The following is a 12,442-nucleotide window of genomic DNA, read 5'->3' as shown; positions in this document are numbered from 1 at the left end:
CCGCTCCCACGTGGCACTGGTGTTACAGGTGTTCTGCAAGCTCGGTCTACTGGTCAATGTACCCAAGTCCTCACTGAGCCCCACGCAGGACTGGATTTCATAGGAGCGGTCCTGGACTCGGTGGCGGCACGGGCAAGTCTTCCAGTGTCATGGTTCCTGGCCATTCAAAGGGTCGTAAGCTCCATCCAACAATTCCCCACGACCACGGCCAGGTGCCGTATGCAACTCTTGGGGCACATGGCAGCTTGCACACATGTAGTCAGACATGCCTGCCTAAGACTTAGACTGTTACAGTTGTGGCTGGCCCAAACGTATCGCCCCAACAGAGACCCCTTAGACCTAGTAGTGTCAATCCCAGCTCGGGTGTCGAACTCCCCCGCTGGTGGCTCGATCATCAGCAGGTTTGCGAAGGGGTCCCTTTCGCCACCCCGCAACCCACTCTGACATTAGTAACAGATGCGTCGGACCTGGGCTGGGGGGCGCACCTTGGGGACCTGCGGACCCAGGGCTTATGGTCCAGGGAAGAAAAGTTGCTTCACATCAATCTGAAGGAGTTAAGGGCAGTTCGCCTCACCTGCCAGACCTTTCACGCTACCATAGAAGGCCACAGCGTGTCAGTTCTGACAGACAACACTACCGCCATGTTCTACATAAACAAGCAGGGCGGGTCCTGATCCTCTCCCCTCTGTCACGAGGCGCTCCTCCTATGGGACTTCTGTATAGCCCATTCAGTCCACCTACTGGCACCATATCTCCCAGGAATCCAAAACGGGTTAGCAGACCGCCTCAGCAGGTCCTACCACATGCACGAATGGACTCTACGAGAGGACATCCTGCATTCAATCTTCCAGAAGTGGGGGTTTCCCCAGGTGGATCTCTTCGCCACCAAGGACAACAGCCAATGCCCTCAGTTTTGTTCATTCCAGAACCTCAGCCCGGGCTCATTGGCCGATGCCTTTGCGATTCCGTGGGGCGGAAGACTGAGGTATGCCTTCCCACCATTCCCGCTCATCCACAGGGTCCTGCTCAAGACCCGCAGGGACAAGGCGACAGTCATCCTCATCGCACCGGCGTGGCCGGTTCACGACCCTGCTGGAACTATCCGTGACCGCCCCGATCGCCCTCCCCCTCTATCGCAACCTCATCACGCAGGACTGGGGTCGCCTACTCCACCCGAACCTACCGTCGCTACATCTCACGGCGTGGTATCTCTCTGGCTAAACAATATGGTGCACAGGTGCTCCCACCAGATCCAGCAAATTCTTCTTGGTAGTAGGAAGCCCTCCACAAGAGCGAGCTACCTTGACAAATGGAAGAGATTCTCCCACTGGTGTGAGCCTCATCACATACAGCCTCTGCAGGCCTCCGTCCCATCAATACTGGACTACTTGCTGCACCTCAAGCATCAAGGGCTCGCTCCCGCCTCAATTAAAGTGCATCTGGCCACCATATCGGCGTTCCACCCCGAAGAGTTGCGGGTTTCGGTGTTCTCCAACCCCACAGTAGTCCGATTCCCCAAGGGGCTGGAGAGGGTGTTTCCCTACTCGCGCCCGCCGGTCCCTGCATGGAATCTTAACCTGGTCCTAACTAAACTCATGGGGCCGCCCTTTGAACCCCTAGCCTCTTGCTCCCTCATGCACCTCTCATGGAAGGTAGCGTTTCTAGTGGCCATCACATCGGCTAGGAGGGTGTCGGAATTGAGAGCCCTCACTTCGGAACCCCCTTATACAGTTTTTTATAAGGATAAGGTGCAACTGAGGCCGCACCCCAAATTCCTTCCTAAAGTGGTCACGCAATTTCATATGGGGCAGGACGTTTGTTTACCGGTGTTCTTCCCTAAGCCCCATACGGACCCAAGCCACCACAGCCTACGTACCCTCGATGTCCGTAGAGCCTTGGCATTCTATCTGGAATGGACCAGGCCATTCCGCAAGTCGACGCAACTGTTCATTGCCATTGCGGAGAGAATGAAAGGCCAGCCTATCTCGGCGCAACGTTTGTCAGCATGGATTGTGCTTTGCATACGCACATGCTATGAGCTCGCCAACGTACCAGCCCCAGAGATCAGAGCCCAAGGGTCCTCGGCGGCTTTCTTGGCGCAGGTTCCACTCCAAGAAATCTGTAAAGCGGCGACCTGGTCGTCGGTGCATACGTTCACAGCCCACTACGCAATCCATCATCAGACCAGAGAGGTGGTCGGCAGGGCTGTGCTTCAATCAATTGTTCCTTGACTCCTACCCTCCTCCAATGGTAAGCTTGTGAGTCACCTAATGTGTAATGGACGTGAACAATCACTCGAAGAAGAAAAAACGGTTACTTACCTTCTGTAACTGTTGTTCTTTGAGATGTGTTGTTCACATCCATTACACTTCCCACCCTCCTTCCCCTCTGTCGGAGTCACCGGCAAGAAGGAACCGAGGGAGGGTCAGGCCCGCAGGGATATATATACGCTAGAGTGGGGCGCTGCTCTGGCGGGAGGGGGGGACCCTGCCGGCCCGACGGGAGCCGCTGAGGGAAGAAGTTTCTGACGTCCGTGCATGCGATGCGCACACACCTAATGTGTAATGGACGTGAACAACACATCTCGAAGAACAACAGTTACAGAAGGTAGGTAACCGTTGTTTTTTTACAGCCAGCAGCCATTGCTCACATGCTACCCTGAATGTCCTCAGGTAGACTTCTTATGTGGATTGGAGCCTTCCAAGATTCATTGTCCTTTTAAGTGTTTCTCGATTAGGCACTTAATTTGCACAGTCCTTTCTCAAGAAGCTGAGTAAATGTTTACTAAAGCTACTTAAAAATCAAGCAAGTACACAGCCAATATTCATAATTTCAAATACAACAATGACACATGCATACAAATAGGATGAATAGATTCAGTAGACCATAACCTTTACAGAGATATGTTCAGATATGTCCAGTTATATCATATATACATTCATAAGCATATTTCCACAAAGCCTTAAGGGTGCACTGTCACACCCCCATCCTACCAGCCCCCTGCCTGCCCAGTTCACATGCCCTGTCCCACTCTCCCGACCAGCCTGCCACTTGCCTGCCCAGTACACACACCCTGCCCCGCTCCCCCATCCTGCCAGTCCCCTGCCTGCCTGGTACACATTCCCATCCCCACTCCCCCATCATGCCAGCCTCCTGCCTGCCCAGTTCACACACCCTGCCCCACTCCCCTGACCTGCCAGCCCCGTCTGCCTGGTTCACATGCCTTGCCCAGCTCCCCCAACTTGCTGCCCCCTTGGCCTGTGCAGTTCACACGCCCTGCCCTGCCCTGCCCTGCTCCTCTCCTCTAGCCTGCCCTATCCCACTGGGGGAGGTGGCTATGGCACGCCTTTGGATTCTCTATTTCAGTGTCTCCTCTCACACCTGCAGCCAGGGAGGGCTGTGGATCAGGCCTCAAAGCCTTCTTCGGTGCCCCCTAAGTCCTGGGGCTCTCCTCCCCTGTGGGCAACCCCAGGCCCCCAACCGGTGAATGGAAGGCAATGGGTCCCAGCATGGGGCACCATTCTGTTGCTGCCAGCCTGGTAGGCGGGATATGCCATCTCTGGGCGCGGGGCCCACTCTTAGCCAGCCACCTGCCCCAGCAGTCTCCGAAACGCCAGCATCCTGGCTGGATTGGACTCGCAGTTTTGCCTGTGGTGAGAGCTGCTTCCCAGGGGGGGCTGGATTCTGACCGAGGGGCATGCAGATGGTTGGCTAGAAATCCAGCGGGGGCTTTTAAGCCAGTGTTTTACTAGCTGCATTTGCTAATGTGCTGCTGAGCCCTAGAAATCGATCCTGCGCACTCCACCTAGACTGCTGAGGGAGGCTGGGGTGCAAGGATTGCAGGACTGGAGCCCATGTTCATCAGTAATAAAAATGTCTGCTGCTCCCCTGTGGTTCAGAGACGCTTTGTGTATTTGTCAGGTGCGCGTTTATTCAACTTTGTCCTCTTCTTTTATTCAGGATCTGGGGATAACAAAGGTGGGCCATATGAAGAGGATTCTCCAGGGAATTAAAGACATCAGCAGCCATCCCTAGCAAAGCATATAAAGGAAAAAGAACGTGGCCAGTGTCGGTGACGGGGAATCTTAACTCTGGATGGGCCCTCCAGAACCTGAAATCTAGTACAGGCACTCTAGAACGCTAGCAACTTCAGTCATTCTAGAACTCTAAACACCTAGGCATATGTTCTTGAGCGTGTTTGTTCATGATGCAGATGCATCCCATCAGCAAACGGCCCAGAATGGAATGCTGTGGAATCCTTTCACTAGAACATTTCTCATCACCACTCTCAAGCGTGCCCCTGAAGAGTTTACAGTTCCATGTTAGCCAAAGATTGTTGGTCTGCGTGTCTTTGCCCTCGATTGCCCTTGTGGTTTTGGCTTCTGTGCTTGATGGTTTCAGTTCAGCAGTTCATTTCCATATGTACCTGTGAGCTAGAAGAAAGGACCAAGCTGTATGTGTGCTGCTGGAGCTGTCAGGTTTCCATAGCAGCTGAGTCACATTTAGTTGACTACTTCCAGGCTTCAATGTGAAGAAGACCTGAGTTACATGAGAGCAGGCAGCCAGCAGCAAGTGGTGAGATGGGAGCAAACTCTAGAAATGGCCAGATCTGCGAGACTACAGCGCCACCTGTGACCCATCCGAGGCAGAAAACTCGACACAGTCAAAGACTACGCATCCTCCTGTCCCACCTTCAGGGAGGGACAGTGCCTCTTTGACAGGGCTATGGGGGAACAGGCACTAGGGCATGCCTTGCCAGCACCATGGCTTTTCTAATCTTCATTTCAAAGCTGTGATATGTTTGGGCTCATGGCAGTGTATCTCGTCCCAGAAGAGTATAGTGCATGCTGGGCCACCTTTCCCGCCTGGGTCTCGTCCAAAGGCCGCTCAGAGCAGCGAGTGTGTATATTGCTTTTGTTTGCCAGTTTCCTGCCTATGGAATATAGCTGGTTCCTCCAGCAGCCTTGGGGCGTATTGGGTTGTCTGCTGAGATGACTGGACACCCTGTCCTGACCCACTGGCCCTCATTCCTCTTGGCTTGCTTGTTTTGAGCCAGAGGTGATAGAGCTCCCTTTAGCCTCAGAGCACTACTTGGGTAGCATGTTGGTTCCCTCCTCTGAACACCAAATCTCTTGGGTTCCAGAACCAGAAACCCATCGTAGGCTGTGCTGAGCGTCCCTGACTCCCATTGATCCCAGGGGCACATGAGCCTTGTGAGTCCCACCTGAGATCAGGCCTCCCACTGTCCGTCCTACCCAAAGGTAGCTCACATTCCCTGCCACCATTCAGTGCCATTCAGGAGGCTTCTGGGAAGTAAAAATGGGGAAACTCGAGGCTCCTGCTAGACTGGAGCAGAGGAGGGGGCTCCTTCCGGAGGGGGGGGACCAACTCATGCAGGCTCAAGAACCTTCTGACATTTCAACATGGCAGCTTTGGAAGTTGTGATAGTGAAATATACCACACAAAAAACAACAACCCAACCTCCCACCCCCGCTCCACTGTTGTTCAGCCATAAAATGTATTTAAATTCTGTAAATAGTTTCCAAGAAAAGATATTTATTGCAGTGAGATGTAAACCTGTAATTTATTCTGTCCTGAATTGAACTGGACTGGTTGGTTCAGCAGGTACTCCAGCCTCTGACAATGACCGGCCACCAACGCTCCTCCAGTAGCCGGGGGCCTCTGACCTCTTGCTCACGTTTTGATGTTAAATTGGAAAAACTGCCCTGCTCAATGTAATAAAGAGCCACCTCCCAGCTTCATTGCCCCAGAACAGTGATACAAAAAGAAGAGCCAGTCATGAAGGTGGGAGGAAATAATTTGATTTTCAAAAAATCTCAAAATATTGAAAAACTGGTAAAAAAAAGTTTCCCACCCATTGTGATGTCTTCTGCTCAGCTCTATAATTGACCCATCGCCTGGCCTTTCTGAGGAGCCAACGTTAAACCACTCACTCACTGGGAAAGGTGAAAAATAACTTCAACTTAAGTCCAAAATTTCAAGCAATCGCCGATTGTGGGTGTCCGATGTGAGATTGATTATTCCAGAGGGGCTAACCACTCCCACCTTCTGCTGATGCCTGCTGGCGTGGCAGGGCCCAGCATTTGTGAGAATCAAACTCAGGGTGCTTCCTGTTGGACACCCAAAAGGAGTGGCCACTTTTGAAGAGGTGAGCCTTCCTGTTACACTGAGACATGCACATGGCACTGGCCCTGCGGTAATGGGGCTGGGAGGAAATCTCATGCTTTAAGCTTTGTCCTAAAGTTCCTCCAGCCTCAGGGGATGAAACCTGGTCCTTAACGGCTGTGTTTTGCTCTACAGCGGTGTTGACACTGGCCCACGGACAGCACTAGCAGCGCAACCTCAATGCAAAAAGGCATTTCCTTCCGACTAGCAGCTGGGCCCACCTGGGGCTGCATTTCACCCACTGGTGCCATGTTCTGCTTAAAAGTGCCACTGTGGCTGCAGGCCAAGCACTGGTGAAGCAACGGGAGAAGGCCAGAGCGGTATGGACTGACCTGGGATACCCACCACTGCCATGGTCTTTGCACATCACTCCATGGAGGAGCCAGGAACCAGCCACCCTCCAGCAAAGCTGTTGTTAGGCATTAAACAGCAGCCATGGACTCTTGTGCAATGACCCCATGTGGGAAGGGGGAGCTGTGTGTTTAAACTGGATTGCCGCGCACAGCAGTGCAATGAATTACTTATGAATGTATTGTCATATCACTGCCTGGACCAGCGCCAGTCCCTGCAGAACGAGTTATAGGGCCTGGCTATGGGGATTGTCTTGTGGGGGTTGGAGTTGTGCCTCCTCACCCACCTTTGTCCTGCTGTGTGTGTCCCAGCTAGAGCCATCCATCCAGGAGTCTGGGGCAGGTGTCTAGGAAAACAGCCTGCCTATGCTCTCTGCGGGCTGGGTGTGGTGGTGCTGAACTCTTGTGCGCTAACCTGTGATCCAGTGGGTGGTGTGTATAGTGACTGTAACGGTAGGGATGGGGTGAGGGGAGGGTGTACATGGGGGAAGGGGGAGTGTTTAAATGACCATTTTCCGGAGGTAGCTGCTGCCCTCTATACTCTCCCTAGCATGGGCTGGGCTAGGCTGGGCCCAGGGGGGGAGGGGTAAGAGCCTGGGACAGGAAAGGCCAGAACGGTGAGGCTGCTGCAATGCTCCCTCTGTTCACCATATAATTGGGGGTGGGGGGAGGGGTCTGACGCTGCCCTTCATGTACCCCCAGGGACAGGGTGTCTCCCTCGACTTGGTGCAAACTGAGCATAAATCACCATCAGGCCAACCTGGCACTATTCATCTCCTTCCTACAACTCCCCGAGCGGCAGGGCTGTAGTGGGAACACTGCCCCACATGCTGCTGTTCCTGCAGCAATCAGTCCCTGCAGAGCTCAGGTCAGCAGGTGCCGCCTGCGCCTTCAAGACTGCTAAGCAGGGGCCACCTAATGGCATCACTGCCCAGGAATAGGGTTTAGGCCCGAGGCCAGGAGCGAGCAGAACTTGTCTTAGCCTCCTCACTGCACCAAATTTAGACAGACAGGAAACTGGACTCCCCTCTCATCTCTGGCCTCAGCCAGTGGCCCATTACAGCTGATATGGGCCCTGCTATGGAAGGCTGGAGCCAGCAGCAGCCTGTTTATATTAACAGGACATTTATGTGTGCCAGCATCTGGGGTAACTGAACTGGGCAGGTGCTGGCAGCAGCAGCCCTGCCCTGCTGTAAATTAAGTCATGCCAGGGAGAGGCTCCATTGCAGTGAGACCCAGGACCTAGGCCAAAAGCAGCCAGCCACATGCACTGTTAGGGGGTGTTTGTGAAATCATCTGTGGCCTTACACTGCTGTCCAGTGGTGGGGGATGGGGTGGGGCACGTACTTGCCAATGAGGAGCAGAGTGCTGGGAAGCAAGAGTGGAGGCAGCAGTAGGTGAGAGGATTGGAGACACCCACCCCCAATAAAACAAAACAAAACAAAAAAACCCTGCCCTCAAGTTTTGCTTGACTCTGTCTTAGCCTGTTTGTTAGGAGCTGGCTGAAGGCAGGAATGGAAGGAGGCAGTGGGCCAAGTACACATGGCCTGGAGGGTTTGGTAAATGTAAAAGATTAAAATGATGGAAACATTTGCATGTGGTTTTACTGGTGCGGCTTGGGCTAGTTGAGGGGACAGGCTGGATTCCAGAGGGGAGTAGAGAAATTTCATTTCAGCTTTCAAATGAGCCACTCAGGATGGCCAACCCCAGCCCTCAAAATTCAAGCCAGGTCCCCAAAGCACAAGCGCTGCCTAAAACTCACAAAATTTTGGTATAATAAATGTTGGGGGTCATTTGCTGCCTGGTCTTTCAGAGGTCACAGGTTCAAGCTTCTCCCCAGCCCTGATGACTAGATGCTCACCTTGAAAATGAATAGCTGAGATTCCCCTGACTCCAGGAGCTGGGGCTTTAAGAAAAAAAAAATCACAGTAATTGTGGCTATTAATGATTATGGTAGGAACTAGGAGGCCTAGTCACAGAGGAGGGCAATGTGGGGTTAGCTGCTGTATACACATACATCTTTCTGTTGTGTAACAGGGCTACCATGGGCCAGATGGATAAATACCAGGGAGGGAGAGGAATTATTTCAGCTCAGTACTTATGTGGACACGAGAACAAATGGATATAAACTGGCCGTCGGGAAGTTTAGGCTTGAAATTAGACAAAGGTTTCTAACCATCAGAGGGGTGAAGTTTTGGAACAGCCTTCTGAGGGAAACAGTGGGGGCAAAAGCCCTCTCTGGCTTTAAGATTAAGCTTGGTAAGTTTATGGAGGGAATGGTTTGATGGGATAAAGTAATTTTAGTCAATAGGTCAATAACGTGCCCTCACTGGTAATTAGTAACAATGGTCAATGATGGGATATTAAAAGTTACTACAGAGAACTTTTTCCAGAGGGTCTGGCTAGAGAATCTTGCCCGCATGCTCGGGGATCAGCTGATCGCCATATTTGGGGTCGGGAAGGAATTTTCCTCCAGGGTAGATTGGCAAAGGCCCTGGAGGTTTTTCACCTTCCTCCGCAGCATGGGTCGCTTGCTGGAGGATTCTCAGCAATTTGAAGTCTTTAAATCATTATTTGGGGACTTCAACAGCTGAGTCAAGGGAGAGAATTATTCCAGGAGTGGGTGGGTCAGCTTTTGTGGCCCGCATCACGTGGGAGGTCAGACTAGATGATCATAATGGTCCCTTCTGACCTTAGAGTCTATGAGATGGGGAAGGGGGCTATTGTCCCTCTAGACAGAGAAGTGGGGGAGGGGAGGCGACTGGTAATGTAGAGACCAATTTACCTCAACTTGAGTAACTCCCTGCCCAGCACACACAACAGGCCCAGGGCCTGACCAGCAGTCCTTGGCCTAACAGCATTGCTCCATTTCATACACATCAGCTAAAGAGAACAGCTTCCCTCTCCCCCTTGTAGCACCCCACCCCCAGCACTGTGCTGGGAAACCAACTGCTGATGCGCTGCTGAGATCTTGGAGGAACAGCCCGAGTCCAGCCTTGATGGGTGGGGTGGGGTGGGGTGGGGGTGGAGGCTGCCCAGCATTGCACACAATCAGGCTGACTGAAGTTACCACAGCCTTTATGTTAGGAAGCAGTGGGGTGTTTGCATCATTGCTCCCCCCGCACCCCTCTCCCCCCCCCCACTGCAATCATAGAATAGCAGGGTTGGAAGGGACCTCAGGAGGTCATCTAGTCCAACCTCCTGCTGAAAGTAGGACCATTTCCCACTAAATCATCCCAGCCAGGGCTTTGTCAAGCCTGACCTTAAAAACCTCTAAGGAAGGAGATTCCACCACCTCCCTAGGTAACCCATTCCAGTGCTTCACCACCCTCCTAGTGAAAAAGTTTTTCCTAATATCCAACCTAAACCTCCCCCACTGCAACTTGAGACCATTACTCCTTGTTCTGTCAGCAGGTGCCACTGAGAACAGTCTAGATCCATCCTCTTTGGAACCCCCCTTCAGGTAGTTGAAGGCTGCTATCAAATCCCCCCTTGTTCTTCTCTTCTGCAGACTAAACAATCCCAGTTCCCTCAGCCTCCCCTCATAAGTCATGTGCTCCAGCCCCCTAATCATTTTTGTTGCTCTCCGCTGGCCTCTTCCAATTTTTCCACATCCTTCCTGTAGTGTGGGGCCCAAGGGGAGAGACTAGTTGAGGGCCCTAGTTCAGCCCCTCCTAACACTTCCAGCCATGGTCTAGTTTAGAAACAATTCCAGCCATGAGTGAGCCAGGCCCCATCTTACTCCATAACTCTGCCTCCCCCTCCTCCACATGCAGAGCCAGGTGGCTGCAGCTAGCCCCAGGGGGAGGGAAGCTGGGTTTCCAGTGCCACAAGCCCATGCAGTGACAAACCTGCAGCCTTAGCAACCCCTCTGGCTGGTAAATCCAACTTCAGGACCAGGCAAATTGGCTGAAACTATAGTAAAGAACTGAATTATGAGGCACATGGACGAATACAATATCGTGAGGAAGGGTCAAGGAAACTCATGCCTCATGAAGCTTTTGGAATTCTTTGAGGGTGTCAACAAACATGGACAAGGGTGATCTACTGGCTATAGTGTATTTGGACTTTCAGAAAGTCTTTGACAAAGTCCCTTACCAAGGCACTTGAACTAAGTAAGCAGTCATGGGATAAGAGGGAAGGTCTACTCATGGATCAGTAACTGGTTAAGAGACAAGAAATAAAGCGTAGGAATAAATTGTCAGTTTTCAGAATGACGAGAGGTAAATAGCAGGGTCCCCCCCAAGGATCTATACCAGGACTTGTGCTGTTCAATATATTCATAAATTATTTGGAAAAGGGGGCAAATAGTAAGGTGGCAAAGCTTGCAGATGATATAAAATTACTCAAGATATCCAAAGCTGACTGCAAAGAATTAGAAAGGGATCTCACAAAACTGGGTGACTGGGCAACAAAAATGGCAGCTGAAATTCAGTGTTGATAAATGTAAAGTAATGCACATTGGAAAACATAATCCAAACTATCCATACAAAATGATGGGGTCTAAATTAGCTGTTACCATTCAAGAAATCTTGGAGTTGTCATGGGTAGTTCTCTGAAATCTCAATGTGCAGCAGCAGCAGCAGCAACAAGCTAAACAGAATGTTAGGAACCATTAGCAAAAGGATAGATACAGAAAATATAATGCCACTACATAAATCCATGGTATGCCCACACCTTGCATACTCCGTGCAGTTCTGGTCACCCCACCTCAAAAAACCCCTAGGTTATTTTAGAATTGGGAAAAAGTGCAGAGGGGGCAACAAAAAAAGGATTAGGGGTATGGAACAGCTTCCATATGAGGAGAGATCAAAAAGACTGGGACTGTTCAGCTTGGAAAAGAGATTAATAGTGGGGGAGATATGATAGAGGTCTATAAAATCATGACTGGTGTGGTGAAAGTGAATAAGGAAGTACTAGGGGTCACCTGATTAAATGACTAGGCACCAGGTTTAAAAAACAAACAAAAAGCAAGTATTTCTTCACACAAACACACAGTCAACCTGTGGAACTTGCCGCCAGAGGATGTTGTGAAGGCCAGAAATATAAGTGGGTTCAAAAAAAGAACTAGATAAGTTCATAGGGGATATGTCCATCAATGGCTATTAGCCAAGATGGTCATGGATACAACCCCATGCTCTGGTGTCCTTAAGCCTCTGACAGCTAGAAGCTGGGACTGGATGACGGGATGGATCGCTTGAGAATTGTCCTGTTCATTCCCTTTGAAGCACCTGGCATTGGCCACTGTTGGAAGACAGGATACTGGGCTGGATGGACCATTCATCTCACCCAGCATGGCTTTATGCTTCGGTGTGTTTTTGCCTAAAATCAAATGGCTCCATTTCTCATGTGCCACAATAACTCCACAATGATTTAATGCCATGGGTTTTTTCCCTTACTTCCCCTGTGATCTGAGCATCAAGCTGGCTTCTTCATCAATAATGATTCTGGAAGCTAAATTCAGGCCAGTGTGCGCCTGTAGAATCTCCTGGGGTTTTCAGGAGTATCTCAGCGTCCATTCGCCTCACTGATACAGGCAAAAAGAGGAAGAGTTGTTTTAAGACCATCTCCTATTTTGCAGGGTCGTCATTCAGCACGCAGCTTGCAAAGCGCTACCATCTAGTGCCCATGTGGCAGTCACAGGCACATCCAGATAGCTCAGAACCAGGGGTTGGGATACAAGACCCAACCAGAAAGAATCCATCTATCGGCACTTCAGATGCAGGAAGCAGAGTCAGGAAGAACCCCACCGCGAGCTGTGAGCCCCTGGAGTTGTGCAACAGAGACTAGCACAATAGACTAGAGGAGGCCAGGTGTTACCCCAGCAAACCTCAAAGAAACAACCCTGCTAACCCTCCCCCCAGCACACCACCCCCACCCAGCTGTGTGACCATGGGCTACACATC

The 12,442-nt window shown here is 51.3% G+C and overlaps 1 protein-coding gene across 10 annotated transcripts in view; it reads left to right on the top strand.

The window, feature by feature from the left end:
- Positions 1 to 8,128, top strand: part of DGKK (diacylglycerol kinase kappa) — a 185,266-nt gene extending 177,138 nt beyond the window's left edge. For 6 of the 10 annotated variants that reach the window (XM_005279165.5, XM_005279164.5, XM_005279163.5 and 3 more), the window contains one exon: positions 3,961 to 8,128. In XM_005279165.5, the coding sequence (XP_005279222.1) occupies positions 3,961 to 4,035 (75 nt within the window). In that variant the 3' untranslated portion in view covers positions 4,036 to 8,128. The remainder of the gene's footprint in view (positions 1 to 3,960) is intronic. The other 4 variants (XM_065556312.1, XM_005279166.5, XM_065556316.1 and 1 more) reach the window with 2 other exon arrangements.
- The last annotated feature ends 4,314 nt before the right edge of the window (positions 8,129 to 12,442 follow it).

Source organism: Chrysemys picta, chromosome 9, assembly GCF_011386835.1.
Source record: "Chrysemys picta bellii isolate R12L10 chromosome 9, ASM1138683v2, whole genome shotgun sequence".
In the NCBI taxonomy this organism is placed as follows: domain Eukaryota; kingdom Metazoa; phylum Chordata; order Testudines; family Emydidae; genus Chrysemys; species Chrysemys picta.
The sequence above is the reverse complement of the archived record's forward strand: the minus strand, read 5'-3'. Positions and strand labels throughout refer to the sequence as shown.